This window comes from Scyliorhinus torazame, chromosome 7 (assembly GCF_047496885.1).
Source record: "Scyliorhinus torazame isolate Kashiwa2021f chromosome 7, sScyTor2.1, whole genome shotgun sequence".
Lineage (NCBI taxonomy): Eukaryota > Metazoa > Chordata > Chondrichthyes > Carcharhiniformes > Scyliorhinidae > Scyliorhinus > Scyliorhinus torazame.
The window spans coordinates 120351364-120376993 of record NC_092713.1 but is presented as its reverse complement, the minus strand read 5'-3'; the positions used below and the strand labels follow the sequence as shown (position 1 = coordinate 120376993).

At 43.8% G+C, this 25630-nt stretch overlaps 1 protein-coding gene across 1 annotated transcript in view; it reads left to right on the top strand.

Moving 5' to 3' along the window:
• Nucleotides 1-25630, top strand: part of LOC140427357 (uncharacterized) — a 164300-nt gene that overhangs the window by 11643 nt on the left and 127027 nt on the right. Inside the window, exons 2-3 of the mRNA XM_072512907.1 lie at nt 18790-18895; nt 19594-20903. Of these exons, the coding sequence (XP_072369008.1) occupies nt 18790-18895; nt 19594-20903 (1416 nt within the window). The remainder of the gene's footprint in view (nt 1-18789; nt 18896-19593; nt 20904-25630) is intronic.

Below are 25630 nucleotides of genomic sequence, written 5' to 3'. Positions count from 1 at the left end.
ATATGGTCCAGCATCCGACCCCTCCACTCCCTCTGGGAGACCCAGAATCCGCAGATTCTTCCTCCTCGGCCGATTCTCCATGTCCTCTAACTTCTGCTATTTCTTATGCAGCGCCTCCACCTTCACCGCCAGGCCCAATATCTCATCCTCATTCTCCGAGGCCTTCTGCCGCACATCCCGGATCGCCGCCCCTTGGACCTTCTGGGTCTCGACCAACTTGTCGATCGAAGCCTTCATCGGCTCCAGCAGCTCTGCTTTCAATTCCGTGAAGCAGCGCTTGAGAAACTCCTACTGCTCTTGCGCCCATTGCGCCCACACTGCCTGGTCTCCACCCGCCGCACTTCCTCCCTCGCACTTTTTGCTGCACCAGAATTACCTTTTTCATCGCTCCACTCCTGGTACAATCCATATAGTGCCGGGGAAATCGTACTGTCACCTTCCCACACTGGGAACCGTCAAACAAATGCTGCTGGGGCCCCTCAAAAGAACCCAAAAGTCTGTTTATGGTGGGACCTGCCGAACATGCAACTTAGCTCAGCATAGCCTCCACTGGAAGTCGGGTCGACACAAGACTGAACTGACTGGAGACCTTGTAGTAGCCTGACCAGACTTACTAGTTACCGCATGGTATTTGCACTTGCTAGCTCGTGGACTCTGACTGTCTCAGTGGTGGGTCCCGAGAGAGCAGGAAACCTAGTGCCCTCTGGCTTTATAGTGGTAGTGTCCTGTCTGGTGATTGGCTGCACTGTGTTGTGTGCTTACTGGTCCTCCTGTGTGTCAATCACTGCCTGTCTGCATCTCATTACATACATGAGTGGATATTATGACATCTCCCCCTTTTTTTTTCCAGATAAATACTAAGGTGTGTGTGCGTATATATACATTCCTGACTATATACAAAAGGTGTCTAAATGAACGTATATACATAGGAAGGTGTCGATAGTGCAGATACATGGCAAACAAAACAATATTTACAGAGGTTAAATCGATGAAGTCACAAAATGCACAAAAGTTCAGTCTACAGATTTAGTCTTTGTGGTGGGCAACGAATTCTTGTTGATCGCCGCAGAGGTGGATCAGGAGCACGTGGATAGGTGGGACCGCTGCCATCGCGGTGGTCGCATGGGCCGGCAGGATTGCTGGTAGATCGGTGGCCTCGTGGCAGGGTTCGTCTGGAGGAAGCATCGTAGGCGGCGGGGCACTTCGGTCAGGTAGCGGGCGTGCAACTCTTCGCAGTGTCCGTCTGCTGCGCCGTAGCAGGGAGCCATCAGCCATGTGGACAAGGAATGATCTTGGGGACACTTGTTTGATCACAACAGCAGTGGCTGACCAGTCGCCCTGAGGCAACTGGACACGAACATGATCAGTTGAGGCCAGCTCTGGTAGATACGTGGCCTTCTGTTGGGCCCGTGAATGCTGCATTTTCTGTAAGACCGCGAGGTGGTCAAGGTCTGGAACATGGATGGCTGGTACTGTGGTCCTCAGAGTGCGATTCATGAGCATCTGCACTGGAGACAACCCAGTGGACAGTGGGGTTCCCTGTATGCCAGCATCGGCAGGTTGAAGTCGGAGCCTGAGTCTGCAGCTTTGCCCAGCAACCGCTTTACAATATGCACCCCTTTCTCGGCCTTCCCGTTTGACTGCGGGTAGTGGGGACTGGAGGTTACGTGATGGAAGTTGTAGAACTGTGCAAAATCAGACCATTCCTGGCTGTAAAAGCAAGGACCATTGTCGCTCATTACCGTGAGTGGAATCCCATGCCTGACGAACGTTTCTTTGCAGGCTTTGATTACCGCCTTCGACGTGAGGTCGGACTGTTTCACCACTTCTGGGTAACTGGAGAAGTAGTTGACCAGGAGTACGTAGTCACGCCCCTTGGCGTGGAAAAGGTCTACACCTACTTTGGACCACGGAGACCATGATCTCGTGCTGTTGCAGCATTTCCTTGGGTTGAGCTGGTTGAAACTTCTGACAGGTAGGGCAGTTGAGGACTGTGTCGGCAAAGTCCTGGCTGATGCCCGGCCAATAGACCGCCTCCCGAGCTCTGCGTCGGCATTTCCCGACCCCAAGGTGACCCTCATGGAGTTGGCCCAGTACCATAGCCCACATGCTCTGAGAATTACGATCCTGTCGAGTTTCAGAAGGATTCCCTCCACCACTGTCAGGTCATCTTTTACGTTATAGAACTGGGGACATTGTCCCTCCTGCCAGCCATTGGTAAGTTGCTGCAACACACGCTGCAGCAGAGGATCCTTGGCCGTCTCCTCACGTATTTGGACCACCCGTTCGTCAGAGGCCGGAAGGTTGGTGGCACATAACTGCACTTGCACTTCTATGTGGCAGATGACGTCACTGTTCACACGGTATGGTAATGGACCTGGATAGGGCATCTGCAACAATCAGCTCTTTGCCTGGCATGTAGACAAGTTCGAAGTCGTAGCGGCGTAGCTTAAGAAGAATTCGCTGTAACCGAGGTGTCACGTCATTTAAATCCTTCTGGATTATATGGACCAGAGGCCTGTGGTCCGTTTCTACCGTGAATTTTGGCAGGCCATAAACGTAGTCGTGAAACTTGACTATCCCTGTCAGGAGGCCCAGACACTCCTTCTCAATCTGAGTGTACCGTTGCTCAGTGGGCGTCATAGCCCTGGAGGCATACGCCACTGGAGCCCAGGACGAGGAGTCATCTCGCTGAAGGAGCACCGCCCCAATGCCGTCCTGGCTTGCATCAGTCGGTATCTTGGTTCCCTTGGTTGGGTCAAAGAACGCTAGAACCGGGGCTGTGGTGAGCTTTGCTTTCAGCTCACGCCATTCCTCGTCATGCGTGGGCAGCCACTGGAATTCCATCGACTTCTTGACATGATGGCGGAGGGCTGTGGTGTGGGATGCCATATTGGGAATGAATTTCCCGAGAAGGTTGGCCATTCCGAGGAAGCGGAGGACCGCCTTCTTGTCCTCCGGGGTCTTCATGGTGATGATCGCCGAGACCTTGTCGGCATCTGGCCGCAAGCCCTGCTGCGAGATGTGGTCACCCAGGAACTTAATATCCGATTGACCAAATGAGCACTTGGCCCTGTTGAGCTGGAGACCATGTTCATGAATTCTCTGGAATACCTTCTTGAGGCGAGCGATGTGTTCCTGGGGCGTTATGGACCAGATAATTACGTTGTCAATGTATACTCGCACCCCCTTGATGCCCTCCATCATCTGCTCCATGATGCGGTGAAATACTTCGGAGGCAGATATGATTCCCAAAAGGCATCCGGTTGTAGCAGTAGTGACCGAACGGGGTGTTGAATGTGCACAGCTTGTGACTGGACACGTCCAGTTGTATTTGCCAAAAACCCTTGGAGGCGTCCAGCTTAGTAAAGAATTTGGCATGAGCCGTCTCACTGGTCAACTATTCATGTTTTGGTATCGGGTAATGCTCCCGCATGATGTTGCGGTTTAGAGCCTTAGGGTCAATGAAATGCGAAGCTCCCCTGACGGCTTCTTTACGCAGACCATGGAGCTGACCCAATCTGTTGGCTCTGTGACCTTCAATATGATGCCCTGGTCTTGGAGGTTCTGTAATTGCTCTGTAGAAGTCAATATTTTCCTGTTTCTTTGACTGTGGTAAAGACTCAACAATAGATTGTTATGGTAAAACAACAAGGCTTTATTTACGAAACGACCGCATGCAGTTTTGGCTGAAAGTTGAGGTCGGAGAGCAGTTACTACCACTGCTGATTCCTACTCAAGTCCGCGCTTTTACAGAAAATCAGATCAGTATTTATACATTATCATTATCAAGATTGCGTGACTACAGCTTAGTCAGGAATTCGATCGGAAGTAGAAACGGAAGCAATGTCATAAACCTGCTGACCTGTTGATCTTCTCGGACTCTTCGTCTCATCCCTCATACCATTATCTTGTCCTTTGATAGAACATAAAAAGGTCGGAGGAGACTCATTCATTCCTTATCTTGTCTTATTCATACCTCCCTGGGTTATGACGAGTTAGCCTTATCAGAAATTACAGAAGTCAGACATTTTGGAATAGCTTGACCTTCTCTGATCTTATTCATGCTTTAGGTGATGCGGAGTCAGCCTTATTGGTCTTACAAAGGGGTCTGGTACATTGAAATGGCTAGGTCAGCTTTCCTTCCATTGTACCGAATAGTTGACCAGTTTTCCCATCATGTCATACTTAATTCATACAACATCACAGCTTCTTCAGACGATCCTTGAGGGGTGCCGGCACCCGGCGTGGTGCATGAATTACAGGGGTGGCGTTCGGCTTGAGCAGGATTTTATATCGGTATGGGAGTGTGCCCATTCCATCGAATATCCTGTGGTACTGCGTGATAATGTCATCTATGTTGGCTTGCAAGTTTCCATCAGGCGAGGCCATCGCCGGTGATGATGACATGGTGTGGACTCGCTGAACCAGGTTCAGGAGCTTGCAGGCTCGAGCACTGAGCAGGGGCGTTCTGTCAGGCCCGACGATTTCAAACCGCAGTGTTGCCTTGTATCGCCTTAAGACCATAAGACCATTAGACATAGGAGCGGAAGTAAAGACATTCGGCCCATCGAGTCCACTCCACCATTCAATCATGACTGATTTCAACTCCATTTACCCGCTCTCTCTCCATAGCCCTTAATTCCTCGAGAAATCAAGAATTTATCACTTCTGTCTTAAAGACACTCAACGTCCCGGCCTCCACCGCCCTCTGTGGCAATGAATTCCACAGACCCACCACTCTCTGGCTGAAGAAATTTCTCCTCATCTCTGTTCTAAAGTGACTCGCTTTTATCCTAAGGCTGTGTCCCCGGATCCTAGTCTCCCCTGCTAATGGAAACAACTTCCCTACGTCCACCCTATCTAAGCCATTCATTATCTTATAAGTTTCTATTAGATCTCCCCTCAACCTCCTAAACTACAATGAATATAATCCCAGGATCCTCAGACGTTCATCGTATGTTAGGCCTACCATTCCTGGGATCATCCGTGTGAATCTCCGCTGGACCCGCTCCAGTGCCAGTATGTCCTTCCTGAGGTGTGGAGCCCACAATTGCTCACAGTATTCTAAATGGGGCCTAACTAATGGTTTATAAAGCTTCAGAAGTACATCCCTGCTTTTATATTCCAAGCCTCTTGAGATAAATGACAACATTGCATTTGCTTTCTTAATTACGGACTCAACCTGCAAGTTTACCTTTAGAGAATCCTGGACTAGGACTCCCAAGACCCTTTGCACTTCAGCATTATGAATTTTGTCACCGTTTAGAAAATAGTCCATGCCTCTATTCTTTTTTCCAAAGTGCACGACCTCGCACTTGCCCACGTTGAATTTCATCAGCCATTTCTTGGATCACTCTCCTAAACTGTCTAAATCTTTCTGCAGCCTCCCCACCTCCCCCATACTCCCTGCCCCTCCACCTATCTTTGTATCATCGGCAAACTTAGCCAGAATGCCCCCAGTCCCGTCATCTAGATCGTTAATATATAAAGAGAACAGCTGTGGCCCCAACACTGAACCCTGCTGGACCCGCTCCAGTGCCAGTATGTCCTTCCTGAGGTGTGGGGCCCAAAATTGCTCACAGTATTCTAAATGGGGCCTAACTAATGCTTTATAAAGCTTCAGAAGTACATCCCGGCTTTTAAATTCCAAGCCTCTTGAGATAAATGACAACATTGCATTTGCTTTCTTAATTACGGACTCAACCTGCAAGTTTACCGTTAGAGAATCCTGGACTAGGACTCCCAAGTCCCTTTGCACTTCAGCATTATGAATTTTGTCACCGTTTAGAAAATAGTCCATGCCTCTATTCTTTTTTCCAAAGTGCACGACCTCGCACTTGCCCACGTTGAATTTCATCAGCCATTTCTTGGATCACTCTCCTAAACTGTCTAAATCTTTCTGCAGCCTCCCCACCTCCTCCATACTCCCTGCCCCTCCACCTATCTTTGTATCATCGGCAAACTTAGCCAGAATGCCCCCAGTCCCGTCATCTAGATCGTTAATATATAAAGAGAACAGCTGCGGCCCCAACACTGAACCCTGCGGGACACCACTCGTCACCGGTTGCCATTCCGAAAAAGAACCTTTTATCCCAACTCTCTGCCTTCTGCCTGACAGCCAATCGTCAATCCATGTTAGTACCTTGCCTCGAATACCATGGGCCCTTATTTTACTCAGCAGTCTCCCGTGAGGCACCTTATCAAAGGCCGTTTGGAAGTCAAGATAGATAACATCCATTGGCTCTCCTTGGTCTAACCTATTTGTTATCTCTTCAAAGAACTCTAACAGGTTTGTCAGGCACGACCTCCCCTTACTAAATCCATGCTGACTTGTCCTAATCCGACCCTGCACTTCCAAGAATTTAGAAATCTCATCCTTAACAATGGATTCTAGAATCTTGCCAACAACCGAGGTTAGGCTAATTGGCCTATAATTTTCCATCTTTTTCCTTGTTCCCTTCTTGAACAGGGGGGTTACAACAGTGATTTTCCAATCCTCTGGGACTTTCCCTGACTCCAGTGTCTTTTGAAAGATCATAACTAACGCCTCCACTATTTCTTCAGCTATCTCCTTTAGAACTCTATGAGGTAGCCCATCTGGGCCCGGAGATTTATCAATTTTTAGACCTCTTAGTTTCTCTAGCACTTTCTCCTTTGTGATGGCTACCATATTCAACTCTGCCCCCTGACTCTCCTGAATTGTTGGGATATTACTCATGTTTCTACTGTGAAGACTGACGCAAAGTACTTATTTAGTTCCTCAGCTATTTCCTTGTCTCCCATCACTAGATTACCGGCGTCATTTTGGAGCGGCCCAATGTCTACTTTTGCCTCCCGTTTGTTTTTAATGTATTTAAAGAAACTTTTGCTATCATTCCTAATGTTACTGGCTAGCCTACCTTCAAATTTGATCCTCTTTCCTTATTTCTCTCTTTGTTATCCTCTGTTTGTTTTTGTAGTCTTCCCAATCTTCTGACTTCCCACTACTCTTTGCCACATTATAGGCTTTCTCTTTTGCTTTGATGCATTCCCTAACTTCCTTTGTCAGCCATGGCTGCCTAATCCCCCCTCTGATAACCTTTCTTTTCTTTGGGGTGAACCTCTGTACTGTGTCCTCAATTACTCCCAGAAACTCCTGCCATTGCTGTTCTACTGTCTTTCCCACTAGGCTCTGCTCCCAGTCGATTTTCGTCAGTTCCTCCCTCATGCCCCTGTAGTTACCTTTATTTAACTGTAACACCTTTACATCTGATTCTACCTTCTTTCTTTTAAATTGGAGATTGAATTCGACCATATTATGATCACTGCCTCCTAAGTGCTCCCTTACTTTAAGATCTTTAATCAAGTCTGGCTCATTACATAACACTAAGTCCAGAATGGCCTGTTCCCTCGTGGGCTCCATCACAAGCTGTTCCAAAAAGCCCTCCTGTAAGCATTCAATGAATTCCCTTTCCTTGGGTCCACTGGCAGCATTATTTACCCAGTCCACCTGCATATTGAAGTCCCCCATGATCACTGTGACCTTGCCTTTCTGACATGCACTTTCTATTTCGTGGTGCATTTTGTGCCCCTTGTCCTGACCACTGTTAGGAGGCCTGTACATAACTCCCATTATGGTTTTTTTGCCTTTGTGGTTCCTCAACTCTACCCACACAGACTCCACATCATCTGACCCTATGTCATTTAGTGCTATTGATTTAATTTCATTCCTAATTAACAAGGCAACCCCGCCCCCTCTGCCCACCTCTCTGTCTTTTCGATAGGTTGTGAATCCCTGGATGTTTAAATGCCAGTCCTGAACCCCCTGCAACCACGTCTCTGTGATGCCTACCACATCATACCTGCCAGTCACAATCTGGGCCACAAGTTCATCTACCTTGTTCCGTACACTGCGCGCATTTAAATATAGCACCTTTAATTCTCTATTGACCGTCCCTTTTTGTTTCCTTAGTGTGGTGGACCTTGGTTTACTGAGCCTTTCCATACACTGTGTCACATTTTGTGGGATGGGGACTATCGTAACCTCTCCTGAGTTCTGTCTTTTCGTGCTTTTTTTTGTATTCCTAAACAGCTACGCTTCCCACTGATTACTTCACCTCTTGGTTCCCTGACTTTCCCTTCCCCCCCAATCTCTAGTTTAAAGCCCTATTGACCATCCTATTTACTCTTTTCGCCAGAACACTGGTCCCAGCCCGGTTCAGGTGGAGACCATCCCAACGGTATAGGTCCCTCCTGTCCCAAAACTGATGCCAGTGTCCCATGAAAAGGAACCCCTCTTTCCCACACCACTCGTTCAGCCACGTGTTAACTTCCCTTATTCTTGCCTCCCTATGCCAATTTGCACGTGGCTCGGGCAGTAATCCGGAGATTGTGACCCGTGAGGACCTGTTTTTTAATTTGAATCTGAGCTCTTTATAATCTCTAAACAGGTCCTCTTTTCTAGACTTGCCTATGTTGTTGGTACCGACATGGAACACAACAACTGGTTCCTCCCCCTCCCTCTCCAGTATCCTTTCAAGCCGGTCAGAGATGTCCCGCACCCTACCACCGGGCAGGCAACATACCATGCGGGACTCTTTATCCAGCTCACAAAGGATACTATCTATCCCCCTGATAATAGAATCCCCTACAACTACAACTTGCCTATTTACTCCCTCCCCTTGAATGGCCTGCTGAACCATGGTGCCTTGGTCAGATGACTCATTCTTCCTGCAGCCCTATTCGCCATCCACACAGGGAGCAAGTGCCTCATACCTGTTGGACAGAGTCAAGGGCTGAGGCTCCTGAGTTCCTGACTGCTGGTTCCCTTTACCTGCCTGACTTGCAGTCACACCCTGCTGTCCCTGGCCACTGGCAGGATTTAAACTACTTACTCTGACAGGTGTGACTGCCTCCTGAAACACAGTGTCCAGGTAAGTCTCCCCCTCCCGGATGTGCCTCAGTGTTTGAAGCTCAGACTCCAACTCATCAACTCTGAGCCGGAGCTCTTCGAGCCGCCAACACTTACTGCAGATGTGGTCGCTGCAGCTCGCAATGGGATCTGCCAGCTCCCACATCAAGCAGCTCAAGCACATCACCTGACCAGCCATCACTAATTAATTAATTAGTTTAATTTAAGTTTACGAGTTTAGCTGTGTTTTTTTTAAAATTTTGGGCAGATTTGCTATCAACCAATCAGATCACAGCTTCCCTCTGACGTCACTTTTGGGGAAAAAAACCTGGAAAACAGGAAGTTACCGTTAGGTTTTTATACTCACAGAGACTGCTCCTCCTCCTCCGAACGGCTCCCAAAATTAGGCCCGAAGAAAGAGAGAGAACAAAACAGTCGGGAAAAAGCACCTTCTCCCACTCTTCACCGAATTACCTCACTGCACCAAATTACCAAATTCTCACTCTGTCTGTGTCTCACTCAGGCTGTGTCTCCTTGACCAGCGCAATGCCTTGTTGGATACCACTAGTTGACAGGAGCCACTGGCAGCTATGGCATTGCCATTGTAGTCAAGAAACTGGCAGGCCAGTGGAAGAATGCTTGGTCTGGCGCGGATAGTGTCGAGGTCGGATTTTGAGATGAGGTTCGCTGAAGCGCCGGTGTCCAGTTTAAATCGGCTGCGAGCCTTGTTAACTGTGAGGACAGCACACCACTCATCATCAGGATCCACACTGAGGATCGAGAGGCGTTTTGCCGTTGTGGTAGAAGGCAGCGCATGTGTAGTTATGATGCCCACCCAGTATGGGGACTTGAGGCACTCAGCATCAGGGTCTGTTGGGCTGTCGGGATTGGAATCTGGCATGCCTTGTTGTATTGAGCGGACACTTCTGCGCCGCAGCTGGGATCGCTGGCTGCTGAGTGGTGGAGCAGATCTGCAAAGGGCTGCGTAGTGGCCAAGCTTACCACACCGTAGACACCGGCGTCCTTTTGCCGGACATTGCCGCTTTAAATGGGCGGAGCCACAACCCGGACACGTCATGACGCCGACGTCAGCGCGTTCCGTGCGCCATCGCGCATGCGCAGTGCGGTCGGTCAATGTACGCACCTGCGCAGTCGGGTTGTTGGGCTTGTCGTCCACTCGGTCGTGGCGCGCATGCGCAGGGATCCGGGAAAAGTGTGCGAAATGGCCACTCTCCTCGATGCTCAGGCCCTGCATTTGTGCAATGGCCTGCACCCGTTCCGCCTCGTGGGAGGCCAGCTTTGCAGTTTCTGCCGCCCTGATGTGGGAGTAACGATTCTTAGCATGCTCATGGACAACGCACGTCTCGATAGCATCAGAGAGGGTCAACTGTTTGACTTTCAGGAGCTGCTGCCAAAGGGAGTCGGTGTGGAACCCGAAAACGATCTGATCCCGGATCATGAAATCAGCCGTCGAGTCATAGTTACATGACTGCGCTAGGATGCGGAGTTGGGTCACGAAGGACTGAAAAGGTTCATCCTTACCCTGAAGCCTCTGCTGGAAAACGTACCGTTCAAAGCTCTCATTCACCTCAATGTCGCAGTGGCTGTCAAACTTCAGCAGGACTGTTTTGAATTTTGTTTTGTCTTCGCCGTCAGCGAACATAAGGGAGTTGTAGATGTGGATGGCGTGGTCCCCCGCGGTGGAGAGAAATAGCGCGATCTTCCTGGCATCCAATGCTGCTTTGAGGTCAGAGGACTCGATGTACAAGAGGAACTTTTGCTTGAAGATTTTCCAATTGCCGCTCAGATTGCCGGAGATGCGGAGCTGAGGAAGAAGCTGGATGTTTTCCATTTCACCGGATTGCTGCTTGCTGGTCAATACTGATTCACTCGAGGTAGGTCCGTCAAGATCAGTATCACTCTGGTACCATGATGTGTTAGGTAGGTAGGTTTGATGTGGACTGCACTCGATGCAGGGAAGCTAGAAACAGACGTCTAACACTGGAGAAGATCCAACACTGTTTTATTCAATGATAGAACTGATATACATATCCAGCTGTGGGTTGACACTATACTGAACTGACTGGAGATGTTGTAGTCGCCTGACCAGACTTACTAGCTACCGCATGGTGTTTGCACTTGCTAGCTCGTGGACTCTGACTGTCTCAGTGGCCGGGTCCCAAGAGAGCGGGAAACCTAGTACCCTCTGGCTTTATAGTGGTAGTGTCCTGTCTGGTGATTGGCTGCAGTGTGTTGTGTGCTTACTGGTCATCCTGTGTGTCAATCACTGTCTGTCTGCATCTCATTATATACATGAGTGGATATTATGACAGGGTATGCAGAATAGACCAAAGTTGGAGGAACATGAGTTTGTGGAGGTTTGTAGGACTGGGAGTAGGTTACAGAGGTAGGAAGGATTTCAGCACTTAAGATACAAATTTTAGTGGTGCAGTGGTTAGCACTGCTGCCTCACGGTGCTGAGGTCCCAGGTTCGATTCCGGCTCTGGGTCACTGTCCGTGTGCAGTTTGCACATTCTCCCCGTGTTTGCCTGGTATTCGCCCCCTCAACCCCCCTAGTTGCATGGTATTCGCCCCCATAACCCAAAAGATGTGCAGGGTATGTGGATTGGCCACATTAAATTGCCCCTTAATTGGAATAAATTAATTGGGTACTCTAAATTTAATTTTAAAAAGATACAAATTTTAAAGCCGAGGAGTTGTAAAGTGGAAGCCAGTGTAGGTGAGCAAGCACAGCAGTGATGGGTGTTCGGGTTAGGATACCGCAGCAGAGCTTTGATGAGCTCAGACGTATGAACTGGAAGATGGGAGAGTGGCTAGGTGAGGATTGGATTATTTGAATGTCGAGATAACAATTTCAGCAGTAAGTGACCTGCCACCTTTCTACCGACCAGGCAGTAAAGTACAACCAGAACGTACAACCTTAAGAGGTGCATTTCAGCATTTACACCACAATTGTAACAGCGCAGCAGTCTTGACCTGACACTTTTTAGTTGTGTTGTAAGTGCAGCCTGATATGGCAGAACTAAAAATCACATATAGCAATAATGACAGTTTAGCCTGTAATTGAACATACATGGAACATGCAGTGCAGAAGGAGGCCATTCGGCCCATCGAGTCTGCACCGACCCACTTAAGCCCTCACTTCCACCCTATCCCCGTAATGCAATAACCCCTACTTAACCTTTTTGGACACTAAGGGCAATTTATCATGACCAATCCACCTAACCTGCATGTCTTTGGACTGTAGGACAAAACCGGAGCACTCGGAGGAAACCCACACAGCCACATGGAGAACGTGCAGACTCCACACAGACAGTAACTGAAGGAATCTTAAATTTATAGGGATCTTCACCTGTCGAACTACGCCAAGTTTGGGGGAAACTTAGTTGATGAATCAAGTCCTGGCGCAATACGACAAGTTGTAAGATTTGTAATATTTGTAGACTGTGTTAAGTTGTTTGATTCCTTGTATTATTCGACTGTGTATAGTTGAAGGAATTTATATCATCTCTGCTATTCGGTTATCAGTAGCACTTTGCGAATACTGGAACTCAGCAGAAATTTGCAGTATAAACTCCTCAGGTGCCAAAAAGAATTGTTTTATTTGTAGTCGCTTGATTACAATTTGAAAGTCATTTAAAAGGCAATTCGTAGACAATTCGAAGCTTTCAGAGAATTACAGACATTATCTTTCTTTGCTTAGGCAGACAGCTCGAAAGTAACTTTTAAAAGGTCAAAGTCTGGCAATGAAACATGAAAAGAGAGAGAAAGCTAATCTTCAGCTAAACTCAAACTCAAAGTCAAAAGTGGACTAACATCACTGACACAGACTGTTAAACTGACAACCCCCAAAAGACATAAACTAAAATGGAGACTAGAATCAAAGGCAAAAACTGACTAAACTAACAGAAAAACAACAGAGCACAACACACCTTCAAAGACAATAAAAACACAGACAACACACGAAAAACTAAACACTAAAACAAAACTTACAAAGACAATACTCACAAAGACAACAAAACCCAAAATGGCGGGGAGAAACGTTTTAGTTATACACTTTCATATCTGTCTTAAGTCATCTAATTACACCCCAATATAATCCTAATTGGTTTGGGTTAGACTTAAACACAGTTGATTTGATGGCAAGCCGTCCATCTTCAATGTGCAACATCAGCTTTTCTGACCCAGCTGTTATCTGCATTGTGAACAATGTTGCTGTGTATTCAGTCCCTGTCCTTGACAATTAGCACAAGCAGTGTCAAATTATCTTGCTGTTTTAATGTCACACTGTCTTTGAAAATATGCATTTGCCAGAACAACGGACTTCAGTAAAAGTGAATTATGCTGTATAAATGGGTATTAAAAACTGGGGCTCAACATTTATGCTTAAACAGCTATCTTTTACCTATACTAGTTGTATTTGAAATACTTGGCTTCTACAGTCGGCCCTTTGATAAATCGAAAAATTGAGATATATCAGAAAAGATTAAAATACATCATTAATGCGATAGGATAGGTAAAAGCGCAAAGAATCATTGCAGTTTTAAACCATAAAATGGACACTTAAAATACAACAGGCATTTCAAAATAATTATTAAAATTAATAAATTAATCAAATTTGATCACATTGGTAATTAATAATAACTTCATGTAAAATTATTATGCAATAAAAGTTGAACATATGATCTAGTAATAAATGGTAAAATGATTATCAAAATGGACATCCTCTGGATTATGCACAAAAGCTTGTTGAAAGGGTTAATTTTCTTACAGAGACAAAAAGAGGCGTATAGCTTGGAATGATGCCATTCGCATCTTTAAACTTTTTTTTGTCACTCAAATGGACTGGGAGTAAAAGTTGGATTGCTGCCAAATTCCCGTTATCAAATTTCTTTGAACAACCTGTTCTTTTGGCTTTTAATCAAAGATTGTTGGGTTTTTTTTTAAACCAGCTTCCACATTGTTTGAAGTTTTAATTTCCAGGCTAATTTTAAACATTTATTTTAAAATATCAAATACAATAACTTATTAAATATATAACTGAACCAATCTTGTGCTGTATCTTGATTTTCTGTAGATGAATTTGTCGATTCTGTTAAAGGAAACACAGCTAACAAGATATGTTAATTTCTTTAAATTAATAAAGCAACGTTCAGAATAATGACAGTTTTCTTAAGTTGACAGTTCTTGGCAACTTTTTAGCGATACATTGAGGTTTCTTTAGCTGCTTTGATGGCAGCCGTTCTCTTCTGAGTAAGTTCCCTTTCTCGTTTGGAAATTTTCTGTCCCAAGTAAACATCTTTCTGGGCAGTTTGTGCTTTGTGAAAGCTAGCTTTGTGATTGTTAGTACTGAGGTGGTTCAAGACCACCCGTAAGTCTTTGTCATGATCATCTTTATTGATAGAGGTTATCAGAACATCATCTTCATATTGGATAATGGTGGAAGGCCGAACAGGCAGTTACCTGAGATGATTCTGTAAAGCCATGTGGTAAACAGTTGGGCTATTATGATACTGTTGTTGATTAACTGTAAAAGCAAACCATGGTTGTAGTTGCTTAGCCAGTGTTGCTGACCAGAAGCCATACTGGGTGTGTCTTGTTGGTACTTGTTACATGGTTGACCACGAGGTGGAGATGTATTGTCTACTTCATTATCAACTCTTGAATCTATCCGTTGTTTTTGATAGCATTTTGCCATCCAGTGTCCTACTCTACCACAGGAAAGACATTGTGGTATTTTCTTACGTGATTTTAATGGAGCAAGGGTACATGTTTGCTCTGGTGCTGGTGGTGAAATTGTAGTTACTGCTGATATTCCTGCAGGTGCTGCAACAGCCGCCGCTGGAGCAGCAGGTAACATGGGCTGGATTTGAGCAACAGGCTGCATTTGAGCAGCTGCAGTGTTAAAAGTTGCCTGATTGTGCAAACCACAATCTATCTGAATGCATCGGTCAACTATGTCTCGGTATGTGCCAGCTGTGGCCCAAGCTGGTAAAACCAAATTCAAGGCAGCAGAAACTCCAGGTTTAACACCGGCTATAAAAGCCGTTTTTAATGGACTTAAAGTGCTTGCATCCCATGTGTCATTTTCCTGGTCGAGTGTCATCCCTGAATATTCCATCCAAGTATGTAAAAATCTTTCCTCAAAATCCTGAATATCTTCATCATTTTTTTGAAAGCAAGCTGTGATCTTAGACCAATTGGTCCTCGGGGGGCGAAATTGTAACAGCCAATTCTTGATTGTTAGCCAACCAGCTTCTAAATTTTGCAAATCGTCTCCAAGGGCAACTTCTACTTCATTTCTAAGGGTTGAACTTATACGAGTACCTAGCATGATAGTCAGAATTTGTACTCCATCAGATGGGTGGAGACTGTAAATGGCTTGTAATCTGTGAATTCCATCCCATGTGGTCTTACCACCCTTTTTAGGGTGTGGAAGACCCTTGGACCATTCGTCAATTTTAGAAGGATCAATTTGTTCATGAACCCATTGGTGGTCAAATATGTTTCTAGTGATAGTTTCACCATCTTCCTCTATTTTTTTGCTTCCAACTCTAACCCGTTTGCGTTTTAAAGGGGCTAGTCGAATTACTTTAGTATTTTGTATTGTAGGAACACTATCTTCGTCTGATTCATCCGACAGAGAAAATGATTGATGTTTAACGATTGATCTCGGCTGTGCAATTGCCGATTGTGCCACTAGGTGGGTGGCTTGGACTGCTTTCTGAGTTTGTTCAATCTTTTGTACAGAAAGCATGTTTGTCAAAGAATTGCAATGTTCAGTCACGCTGGTTATATTTCTTTCTAAAACACATCTTTCTTTCACTAACTTGCAATTTTCAAGTTCAATTCGCTCAGTTTTTAATTGCAATTGTCGGTATTTTGACTCCACTTCAAAGACTTGATTTTGGAATTCTGTTATTTGAAAAGATAACTGTTGGAGTTCAGAGGTTTTGTTTTGCAAATCTGTTTTAATTTCATCATAATGCTCAAGTTTGGATTTTGCAACTCGTAAATCTGTTTTAATTTCATCATAATGCTCAAGTTTGGATTTTGCAACTTGCAAACCTGTTTTAATTTCATCAGAATGCTCAAGTTTGGATTTTGCATCTTGCAATTCTGTTTCAAGTTTGGATTTTGCATCTTGCAATACTGTTTTAATTTCATCATAATGCTCAAGTTTGGATTTTGCAACTTGCAAATCTGTTTTAATTTCATCAGAATGCTCAAGTTTGGATTTTGCATCTTGCAAATCTGTTTCAAGTTTGGATTTTGCATCTTGCAATTCTTCAACAACTGCAATTAGTTGCCTTTTAGTAGACCTATACTCATCATCACTTCGTTCAGTATTTAATTGCAACTGTTGGTATTTTGACTCCACTTTAAAAACTTGATTTTGAAATTCTCCGATTTGAACAGATAACTGCTGGAGTTCAGAGGTTTTATTTTGCAAATCTGTTCTAATTTCATCATAATGCTCAAGTTTGGATTTTGCATCTTGCAAATCTTCAAGAACTGCACTTAGTTGGTCTTTAGTGGACTGAAGCTGATGATCACTTTTATTTTTAACAATGATCTCTTGCTGACTGTGTATCTGTCCCGTAATTACCAGGGACCATTTTACACGTTCTGCACCGTGTAATCGTGTGCATTTTCCCCATGCTCTCTTGATATTATTGAAGGACCACTGTCCTCTGGGGATATCATACTTTGATTCAATTTTTTTTGAGGTTTCACATAGGTTAAAATGCCTACGAGTGAAAGATCTACAATCCCCCAACATATCTTCAACAGAAATATCTGGTATTCCAGTACCCCCCTTGGATGTAGTGGGGAGTAATTTTCTGTCTGCTAAAGGCTCTGAATCTACACTTTGAATTGGATCAGCCATAACTTTTCTTGATCGCTGATTGCCGTTTTATTTTAGTTACTGCAGTGACTAATCTTCCAGTCACGTCTGATAGTCTGATCGACTGGCACTTGATTTATTTAACACAGTCTATAAAAAATGTTCTTTTCAAGGGTCGAAGTACTGATTGATGCGGCTTTAAGACTTTTAATGGGTGAAAAAGATATTTCTTACCCCAGTCTAGCCGTGGGTTCCGGCTGTCTTCTGGGCCTCCTCCGATTATCTCCGAAGCTTCCCGCAGGTTCCCGACCTCCTCCGATTATCTTTTAAGCTTTCCGTCGTCACCTGGGCCTCCGAAGGTCGTCCTCAGTACTCCCCCCTCCTGCCTGACTACGCCAAAATGAAGGAATCTTAAATTTATAGGGATCTTCACCTGTCGAACTACGCCAAGTTTGGGGGAAACTTAGTTGATGAATCAAGTCCTGGCGCAATACGACAAGTTGTAAGATTTGTAATATTTGTAGACTGTGTTAAGTTGTTTGATTCCTTGTATTATTCGACTGTGTATAGTTGAAGGAATTTATATCATCTCTGCTATTCGGTTATCAGTAGCACTTTGCGAATACTGGAACTCAGCAGAAATTTGCAGTATAAACTCCTCAGGTGCCAAAAAGAATTGTTTTATTTGTAGTCGCTTGATTACAATTTGAAAGTCATTTAAAAGGCAATTCGTAGACAATTCGAAGCTTTCAGAGAATTACAGACATTATCTTTCTTTGCTTAGGCAGACAGCTCGAAAGTAACTTTTAAAAGGTCAAAGTCTGGCAATGAAACATGAAAAGAGAGAGAAAGCTAATCTTCAGCTAAACTCAAACTCAAAGTCAAAAGTGGACGAACATCACCGACACAGACTGTTAAACTGACAACCCCCAAAAGACATAAACTAAAATGGAGACTAGAATCAAAGGCAAAAACTGACTAAACTAACAGAAAGACAACACAGCAGAACACACCTTCAAAGACAATAAAAACACAGGCAACACACGAAAAACTAAACACTAAAACAAAACTTACAAAGACAATACTCACAAAGACAACAAAACCCAAAATGGCGGGGAGAAACGTTTTAGTTATACACTTTCATATCTGTCTTAAGTCATCTAATTACACCCCAATATAATCCTAATTGGTTTGGGTTAGACTTAAACACATTTGATTTGATGGCAAGCCGTCCATCTTCAATGTGCAACATCAGCTTTTCTGACCCAGCTGTTATCTGCATTGTGAACAATGTTGCTGTGTATTCAGTCCCTGTCCTTGACAATTAGCACAAGCAGTGTCAAATTATCTTGCTGTTTTAATGTCACACTGTCTTTGAAAATATGCATTTGCCAGAACAACGGACTAATAAAAGTGAATTATGCTGTATAAATGGGTATTAAAAACTGGGGCTCAACATTTATACTTAAACAGCTATCTTTTACCTATACTAGTTGTATTTGAAATACTTGGCTTCTACAGTAACCCAGCGGGGAATCGACCCTGGGACCCTGGCACTGTGAAGCCACAGTACTAGCCACTTGTGCTACCGTGCTGCCCCACTTGGGTAGATCTGTCAACCCTCCAGAGTTATTTTGGAGTTTCCAATAATTAAAGATTAACCTTCTGGACACTGGTGAGAGCAACACAGGAGGAAAATCAGGGAGTTTAAAAAAAATGGTAGTTTAATTATGGGGATGAGCAAAAGACTGTTTGGGAGGTCCAACGATGAAACCCGAAAGAATATGTGCAGCTGTAGTTAGTAATCTTACCTCCAGGCAGTATCAATTACTCCTCTGTATTGCAGAGTAATTTTAATAATTTAGGTGGGCCTCCGAACCTGTCAGGCCTCCTTAACCAGCACACTATTAGTGCCTTAGGGTAGCAGTGACGTAAAGTTTGGTGGGTGTTGGGGATGAACAGACCATTCCTACTCCCAGTTCCATGATGCGTTGAGTCTATGATTTTTTTTCTGCCTGCTGTTTAGGCAGTTATCCTGAGTCAATGGAAGGCTGATTTTCTGCAATGGTGTCCTCAGGCTGTGGGACATAGCCCCATATGTCTCATCAGTAAAATGGGCACAATGAATCGAAGTATGACCTAATATGCATAATATCCTGATATATGAATTGAACATAACATTCTTGCTCACTGTAGTTAACAGAAGCTGCATCTCAGAAATAGCTAAGTTCTGGCTGCAGAGCTGTGTCAAAGTAGATTTCAAAAGATATGTTTCTCTTGCAAACCTGACTCAAGTCCTCCACTTGGCAGTCAATCGGGAGAACTCCTAAGAAAAGTCTCATTATGCAATTTTTGTTAAGTCCCTCTCTTAACCACCAACGATTTAAAAAGATATTGAAGCATACAATATAGTCTGGTTTTCATTTGATTAATTTCCGACAAACATCCGACAAATCTTATCACATAACATCCTCGCTCTAAGATGATATAATTTAACTACTGTTTGAGAGACGTGTATGGGTGTGGAGAGGACAAGGGAATGGAATTAAAATCTATAATTTAACGGGTAAAATGATAAATGGAAAAATAAATCATGTTATTGTGCTACTTTTTTAACTTTGTGATAAAAGAGAATCCTAATCAAAATAAGCTGTTACAATATTTATGTAACACAGCATTGTGAGGGAATTTCTAATTGTTTTGAACAAATCATTTGATTAGATTGAGAACAATATATGGCTTGGATTACTGATAGTGTTAAGTACTATGAAAATTTAAGTTACTGAAAATAGAACAGGATTTCAATGATAATGTTTCTCTTTTTCATTAGATGATATTGGCAAGATTGAAAATGGATATGATGGCAGTGATGAGGGTGAAATTCAAACCACTGAAGAAACTGGATATGAACACAACCAAGATATCCACTGTTCTAGCTATTCAGACAAACGCGATGAAACAAAAGATAATTTGGAAAGCAGTTTTCAAGAGGACATGGCTGGCAATACCACTGATGAGGAGCAGGAAGAGCTGCCATTTGATGGTAACTTACAGAATGCTAGTGAATATCCTACAGACAAGAATCTTGATTTAGTTGATCACATGCCAACACGACTTGTTAGTAACCAGTCAGATCATATGCCTGTTAGCAGGATGATCCAAACTAAGTCATTTAGAGATCAAAGATCAACTGCGGAAAATTCATTCTTCCAAGAAAAGGTACCTGACAGCGAACTGAGTACAGAAACTGAAGCTTCTAACCATAGAAGTGAAAATGAACCTAATATCTTTTTGTCAGAGGATACAGCTGGTGTATTGGTAGCTGAGCATGAAGCTAAATTGTGTTCAACTAATGAGCTATTTTTCAATCCGCTTAATGATGGAAGATCGAGCATTGCTGAATCACTCTTGCGTTACTTCTCTGAAGAAGACCTGGCACTTAGTTCAACTATGTACATTGACTCTGAGACTTTACCAGAAACCTCTTTTACAGATAGTTTTGAGGAAACTGTAATTAAAAAACACATTTCATCAGTCGCCACTAATGATTTACTTATAAACATTAAGAAATTTACAAAGTCCGAAACAGACCTTTCAAGGAAACAAGAGCTAGATAGCATATTTGCAAATGAAGAAAAAATGTTGCAAGATGAAAATGATTCGCACTACAGGTCTGCTCAGGGAATCATGGAAAGTAATTACGTCAAAGGGTTGGAGAATTCATCAAAAATAACACAGGAACAGAACACAGAAATACCACTCAGTATTGAAACAATATCAGAAATTACTCAAAATCCCATGTTAAAAATGGGAAGAACAATTTCTTACAATGAAATAAAATATGGTAGAGCGAAACAACATTATCCTCTGCCTGACCTTTCCAAAGTTGAACCCAAGGTCAAAATTCCCAAGAGGTATGGTTCCAATAATTATAATTCGAACAAAACAAAAATGAAAAAAGCAAAATCTTCACCCGACTCACCAGAAAGTCCCCATGCCATTCATAAATCAGCTGCAGATGTAGTAGAAGAGATGCTTGATAGTACACAATCTTCAGTAATTCTTGCAAGGACAGAAGTTAATAACGAAAAACAATCTGTGGAAGCAAATCATACTCCAGAACTTTTTCAACAATTGCAGGTATCAAAACGATAATGGCCTTGAAATTAATTTTTCCTGAACTGGACACAATCCTAATACAGCGTGTCTAGTGAGGACAGTTGGCAGGCCCACAAATAATTGGTCAATCAAACAGGCAATTCAGCAGTTGTGCAGGGACAGATCGACCAACTTGGAAGGGGGCTCTCTGTTTTTAATGTGAAGCAAGGAAGAACACACCAACTGGTTCTGCAGTAGGTTAAGTAAGGTGGTGCATATTGTGGTTGTTCACAATCCAATTTGGAAAAGGCACTGATGTACATATTCACTGGAACTAATGCCACCTTGGACGCTGAACGAGCAGCCATAATCAACATGATGGGCAATGTATATCTTACAGTGACTAATCATGTGCTTGCTGTCTCCTTTGTTTTTTTAAAAATTTAGAGTACCCAATTCATTTTTTCCAATTAAAGGGCAATGCAGCGTGGCCAATCCACCTACACTGCACATCTTTTGGATTATGGGGGCAAAACCCAAGCAAACACGGGGAGAATGTGCAAACTCCACACAGACAGTGACCCAGAGCTGGGATCGAACCTGGGACCTCGGCGCCATGAGGCAGCAATGCTATCCACTGCGCCATCGTGCTGCCCTGCGCCGTCTCCTTTGTTGACCTTTAGGGGCCCATTTAACACTTATAAAATTGGGGCAGTGTCAAGCCGGGCGCGACTGGTGAATCACAGGAGAATTCCCAATTGGGCTTCATGCGAGTCACTCGGCTTGTAGTGCCCGGCACAATCTAGAGCCAGGTAATGATATTTAAAGAAGCCATTAGACTCATTTAAATATCCCAACGCCATATTCACCCGGCACCCAGGAGTCAATGGCCACACTTGCGAGACCTCAACCAGGCACCATTTAGAACTGGTTTCCCCAATCATGGACTAAGTGTGTTGGCACCTCAGGGAGAGGGGAGGGGGTCTCGCAGACCATTAGAGTCCCCAGAGGATGGGATGGGGTAGTACCCTGCACTGGCATCTTTGTGCTGCCTGCCTGGCACCATGCCAGTGCCACATTGATACTGCCAAGGGTTGGGGCCTGTGGGTCCATGCTCATGAAAGAGGGGTTGAGGAGAGGCTTGGGGGGGGGGGGGGGGGCGCAGAAAGGTTGAGCCGTGACAGGAGGGGGTGTAGAGATTGGGCAGCTTTTCAAAATGGTGCCCTATCTGTGAGGAGCTTGTCCTGCTGGACTCCCCAGTGCCGAAAAGCTTTCAAAGTGTGACCTCGACAGGGAAAAGCTCCCCGAGATCCAAAAAAAGTCTAAGTGCCGTTGAATAGCGGTGTCAATTTTGGCACTACAGCCATTGCGAAACACCCTGACAAATGCACCCAAAACCAGACTTTGACATTTTTCCAGTGAATCGTGCCAATAGGCCAGCAATCTGCTTCTACACTCAGCAGCAAATATTTTTGACCACTTGCTTCAATAGGCAGAAAATGGCAGGTAATGAGCACAGCAATGGACAAGTGAAGAGGGCACTCAGTAGAGCGCATTCCTTCACCACACTGTGATGTCTCAATGTTACTACAAGTAGACAGTTCTTCTTTGAAGCTTTTCCCTGTCTGGTTGCAGTTCTGTAACTACAAAGCTGAAAAAATAAATTGTTTTACTAAGAGCTTTTTCTCACTGAGGAAGCTTCAAGCCAATCTACATCCAACAATCTGCTCAGTAAACCCTGCTCACATTTTGACAGCTTTGACATTCCACCACAGCAGCTGAGACAATTGATAACATTCTAAAGCAATCTATGAGGAGTATACTACAGACCCCCAAATAGTGAAAGGGAGATGGAAGATCAAATATGTAGGCAAATTTCTGCCTGTAACAAAAGACAACAATAATAGTAGGAGACTTTAACTATCTCAATATCAACTGGGATTTAAACAATATAAGGGAAGCTGAGGGAGAAAGATTCATGATGCGTGTCCAGGAAATGTTTTTCAACCATTTAATGACAAACCCAATGAGAGGAGATGCAATTCTAAAACTAGTCTTGGGGATCGAAGAAGGGTAAGTGGGTGAAGTGACAGTTGGCAACCATAACTGGGATAGTGATCATAATTCAGTTCGATTCAGTATCACCATGGAAAAGGACAGAGATAAAGCCGGAGTAAAAATTGTGAACTGGGGGAAGGCAGATTTTGCAGAAATGAGAAGGAACTTGGCTGAGGTGGACTGTCCAGCACTGCTAGAGGATAAATAAATGGGAAGCACTAAAAAACGAGATGCTAAATGTACAAAGTAGACATGTCCCCACCAAAAATAAGAGTGGCCCTGCCAAATCTAGACCCCCTGGTTGTCTAGAGGAATGCAGGGGAAAATCAAATAGAAAAATAAATTGTACGATAGGCACAAAGAACTAAGTACTGCAGATAGCCGAGATGAGTATAGGAAGTGCAGGGACGAAGTCCAGAAGGAAAAAAAGAAATCATGTAGAGTACATAAAATGATTAGCAAGTAAAGTTAAAGAAAACGCAAAGTTGTTTCACTAATCTATTCATGGTAAAAGGTTAGTTAAGGAAAAAGTGGTACCTATCAGAGATAAAGAAGGAAACCTGTGTGTAGATGCAGCAGCTGTGGGAAGGGTGTTGAATGAATATTTTGTCTGTTTTTACAAAGGAAATGGATGATGCAGATATAGTAGTCCAGGAGGAATACTGTTGAGATATTGGATGGGATAATCATAAAGAGAGGAAGTACTCAAAGGGTTGGAATCCTTGTAAGTTGAGAAGTCGCAAGAGCCAGATGGATTGTTAAAGGCTACTGAGGATCTCCGGGAGGAGATAGCAAATGTTCTGAGGATGATTTTCCAATCCGCACTAGAAACAGGGAAGATACCAGAGGACTGGAGAAATGTAACCGTGGTTCCATTGTTTAAAAAGGGATTGAAGGAAATGCCAAACAATTATAGGCCAATTAGTCTTATATCGGTAGTGGGCAAATTAGTAGAATCAATCCTGAGATATAGGATTAGCAGTCACATTAGCAGTCGCATGGACTAGTCAGGGATAGTCCGCATGGATTTGTTAAAGGAAGGTCTCGCATCACAAATTTGATTGAATCCTTTGAGAAAGTGACAAGAAACGCTGATGAAGGTAATGCAGTGGTTGTTTTGTACATTGATTTTAGCAAGACATTTGACAAAGCCCCATATGGTAGATTTGTCAAAAAGGTGAACACCCATGGGATATAGGGCAATGTGGCAAACATAGATAAAAAGTTGGCTTAGTAACAGGAAACAAAGGGTTATGGTCGATGGCTGCCCTTGCAAATGGAAAGTTGTTTCAAGTGATGTTCTACAAAGCTCAGTATTGGGACCCTTACTGTTTGTGTTATATATTAATGATTTAGACGTGAATGTGGGGGGGCACGATTGAGAAATTTACAGACATCACAAAAATTGGCCGAGTGGTGGACAGTGTAGAGGATAGCTATAATCTCTAAAATTATATAGGTGAGTTGGTGGAGTGGGCAAGAAAGTGGCAGATGGAATTTGGCACAGAGAAGTGTGAGGTCTTTTATTTGGGGAAGTCAAACAGTTATAGGGAGTACACAATAAATGGAAATTTACTAAGGGGGCAGATGAAGTGAGAGATCTTGGCGCACAAGTAAACAGGACCTGAAAGGCAGCAGTTCAAGTAGACAAGGTTGTAAAGAAAGCATCTGGAATGCTCTCCTTCACTGGCAGAGGCATAGAATAGAAAAGTAAGGATATAATGTTCGAATTGTATAACACGCTGGTGAGGCCACAACTGGAGTATTGTGTGGAATTCTGGTCACCACTTTACAGGAAGGACAATTCCTGTAATTGCTCTGGAAAAAGTGCAGAAGAGGTTTACAAGAATGTTGCCAGGGCTAGAAAATTGTAGCTACGAGGAGAGATTGGATAGATTGGGGTTATTTTCCTTGGAACAAAGAGACTGAGGGGTGACTTGAGGTGTACACAATTATGAGGGGAAAAGATCGGGCAGACAGGATTTAAATTGGTGGAGAATTCTAGAAACGGGGTCCTGGATTCAAGTGGCAGAATGTGTAGAGGAGACATGAGGAAGTACATTTTATACAGAGGAGAATGGGAGTATGGAATTCGCTGCCCAAGTTGGTGGTGGAGGCAGAGACCCTAAAAAGAGTACCTGGATTTGCACCTTAAATTCTGTAAGCTACATGACTATGGACCTGGGTGTCCTCAGGTTGGCATGGGCAAGATGGGCCAAACAGCCTCCTTCTGTACTGTAACCTTTCTATGGTTCGAATCAACAACATCCCAAACCAAACAACCCACACATTTAAAACAAATCAATTTTCCTTATCTCCCAATGTTAAGGGATCCATTAAAAAAATTCCATGATCCTGATCTGGATCCAAAAACCTACAAAAACCATATCTGTGGACCAAATTTCATTAAAATCTATCCATTAGTTTTTGAGGTATACTATTTACAAATGGATAAACAGACCAACGAATAGGCAAAGAGATTACTTCTGCCCTCCTTCAGTTGTGGCGGTAAAACCTCAATGATACTGCTTTAATAAAATTGTGCTTAAAGTCCCAATTATCAACAAAAAGTAATAAATTGATGTGATTTTACATCAGGCAATAAATCTACCTATGATCTTGGAAAGCATAATAAGAAATGTGACATATGATCATTTGGAAAATTGAATGATTATTAGGGATACCCAACAGGCTTTACAAAACACTGATTC